Raw genomic sequence first — 3323 nt, 5'->3', positions numbered from 1 at the left:
TGCACCGGACTTAATTAATGAATTATTAGTAAAAATGTCCCCACATAAATATCTCTAGAGATTCTCCTAGTACTTTTCGTAATTAATAATTATAAAATGGAATTTATTTTCTTCATTTTATTATAAATTGGCATAAACATTTGACATTCCTGAAGTTTCAGAAATATGTATTTTACATGAGCAGTAAAATTATAAAATGGAACAAAGTATTATTTCTCGAATTTTCTGAAAACAGTGATTACTTTATAAGCTACCTAAATAAACCACATTTTTAAATAAATGATGATTAATAAAAATTCAAAGACTTTCCTTTTATATGTATTTATATTTTTAATTTTTTATTTCTTTTTCACCACATTATGTAATCATCTTTGAACAGAGTACAAGAAAAAGTCGGAGAAAAGATCATTCTATATTTAATTTAAAAAAATTTTATTATTCCATCGCAGAAAGGAAAGATACCTCTTCTGCTAGCAGTCGAGGCTGGCAATCAGTCAATGTGCCGAGAACTTTTAGCACAACAAGCGCCCGATCAGCTTCGTGCCACTACGCCAGCCGGCGATTCTGCCCTGCATTTAGCTGCTAGGAGAAGAGACATCGACATGGTGCGGATTCTGGTGGATTATGGCGCGGTCGTCGACATGCAAAATGTACGTTAAATCCAAGCACGAAAATCCCAACTGAAGTGAAATTGAACCGATAATAATCGGATAGTATACCGTTGAAACTTTGCCAATTATATACATAATACTCCCGAATGCTTCGAAACTCGCAAATTATACGTCGCGATGTAAATACATTACAAACTTTTTACCATTTTCCCCGCATTTGAGTAAAGCTATTATATTGCATTTAATTATCCTCTCTATGATTTTATGACAGTCGGAAATTACCATTTATCTCGTTTATCTTTTGAATGCGTAAACAATTTCGAATTTCGAGATATGAATGCATAAGCGATATAACATAATTGTTTAATTAATTTCCGGTAAAATTAATGGAATTTTGATGTTAGCTTACAAAAGTATTTATATTATAACGCAAAACACGCTAAATATTATAAGTATCACAACTACCCAATTCTATTCCAACTTAAATTTTGATCCTGCAAAGAAATTGAGTACATTTGACAAGATCGATCGTACGCGAAATAGAAGTGACGCGTATGATAAATTACTGTAATTGCAGAGTTATGTTTCTAAATGAGCAATAATTGGGGACAAGGCGGTTGTAAAATTTACAACATGGTTTTAAACTTCTTTAAAGATTACTCCAATTGTACCTGCGTTCTCCTTATAGTTTTGTGATTCTCTATAGTTTTTACTATCACGCAATGTATATAATGGCTTTTAATTGAGTCGCAAAAATTTATGAGGACATCATGTATGCATAACGTATAAGAGTCACTGCTTAATTATATAATTTTTATTATTAATATAATAAAGATAAAAAAAAATGATAATTTTTCTATCAAGATATAAAATTTTATTACCAATTTTATTACTAACAAAAAAATTTATAAATTCAATCAAATTCAACAAAACTTATAAAATATATGCAATGTTATTGAGAAATATATAATTACCTAAAATATGTACATAGCTATCTAAAAAATGTAACGTGTATTTTAGGGCGATGGGCAAACTGCATTACATATAGCGAGCGCCGAAGGTGACGAAACCTTAGTAAAATATTTTTACGGCGTCAGAGCCTCCGCCTCAATCACCGATCATCAAGATCGAACGCCAATGCATTTGGCTGCGGAGAACGGCCACGCTTCTGTCATCGAGCTGCTGGCCGATAAATTCAAAGCAAGTATCTTCGAAAGGACGAAAGACGGCTCCACTTTGATGCACATAGCATCGCTAAACGGTCACTCGGAATGTGCCACTATGCTCTTCAAGAAGGGTGTGTATCTGCACATGCCAAATAAACGTGGTGCCAGATCTATTCATACGGCTGCAGGATACGGACATGTGGGTATCATCAGCACTCTGCTGCAACGAGGAGAAAAGGTAAATGACCTGTCATCGCTATGCCATGTAAACAATTATTATTATCACATAAATGATATCGTATACGATATACTTAGTGTGGATAGCTCTTCGGTTATAATTACTTTGACAAATACAAATTTAATTTTTTTTCAACACTATTTAATTTAATTTTTTTGTCATGAACATAAATGTCGCATATATATATTTTAAATTTAATCTTCTATATTACTTTTACATTTTAGAGTGCGTATTATTTTAGGTTTTTATTTTCTTTAAACATTTTTATCACAGATACATATAAATCAAATATTAACAAATTTAATTTTCATGCAAATTTAAGATATTTTATAATCAAAAGAAAATAGATTATCAATGTGATACTGTTATTAGTGCGTGAAAAGAATATTTTTTATAACGATTAAATGCATCAGATATAAAAATTCATAATACGTCAACGTGATCCTCTTTAATACGTTACAATAATACTAAGATATCTGTATATCTTTAAATGTCAAGTTGTATGGAACCTCTTATTTTTTTCTACGCAGGTGGACGTGATAACTAACGATAACTATACGGCACTCCATATAGCCGTAGAAAGTGCCAAACCGGCTGTCGTAGAAACTCTTCTAGGATATGGAGCAGAGGTACACGTGAGAGGTGGAAAACTTCGGGAAACTCCACTTCACATAGCTGCTAGAGTGCCCGATGGCGACAGATGCGCTCTGATGTTATTGAAATCTGGAGCAGGTCCCAATTTGACAACTGATGATGGCCAAACACCTGTGCACGTGGCAGCCAGCCATGGGAATTTAGCGACACTCCTTTTGCTCCTCGACGATGGCGGAGATCCGATGTTTAAATCAAAAGTACGTCGATAAAACAAGAAATAAAATCTAATTCATAAAAATACGATCTGTATGTAATGTTGTAATAATTAAACAAGTTAAATATTCAGCAATAAGTAAAATAAAAATTAAATATTATTTTTTCACCACGTTCTATGTAACGAATATCATATACAATAACTTTCTCAAAACGGTAGCTGTTAAATTATTTCTATTTACTCTAAGATTCCTATTTTTGCTTAGAATGGAGAAACACCCTTGCATTTAGCCTGTAGGGGCTGCAGGGCCGACGTGGTCAAACACTTGATAGAATTCGTAAAGGAAAATAAGAGTCCGGAAGTGGCGACTGCCTACGTGAACAGTTTGACCAACGAAGGTGCCAGCGCTCTCCATTACGCTGCCCAAATCGAACCCTCGGAAGTTGGTATCCCCGGCGATGATCGCGCCGTCGTCCGCTCTCTTCTTGACAGCGGCGCGG

The 3323-nt window shown here is 34.0% G+C and overlaps 1 protein-coding gene across 1 annotated transcript in view; it reads left to right on the top strand.

Moving 5' to 3' along the window:
- The window catches only part of nompC (no mechanoreceptor potential C), a 23474-nt gene that overhangs the window by 7016 nt on the left and 13135 nt on the right, over positions 1–3323 (top strand). The window contains 5 exon segments of the mRNA XM_018453839.1: positions 450–650; positions 1632–2015; positions 2546–2866; positions 3089–3321; position 3323. The exon segment at position 3323 is cut by the window's right edge and continues 985 nt beyond it. Coding sequence (XP_018309341.1) covers positions 450–650; positions 1632–2015; positions 2546–2866; positions 3089–3321; position 3323 — 1140 coding nt within the window.

Source organism: Mycetomoellerius zeteki, unplaced genomic scaffold (assembly GCF_001594055.1).
Source record: "Mycetomoellerius zeteki isolate Tzet28-1 unplaced genomic scaffold, Tzet1.0 scaffold41, whole genome shotgun sequence".
Taxonomy (NCBI): Eukaryota; Metazoa; Arthropoda; class Insecta; order Hymenoptera; family Formicidae; genus Mycetomoellerius; species Mycetomoellerius zeteki.
This window is presented reverse-complemented; position numbering and strand designations above follow the sequence as displayed.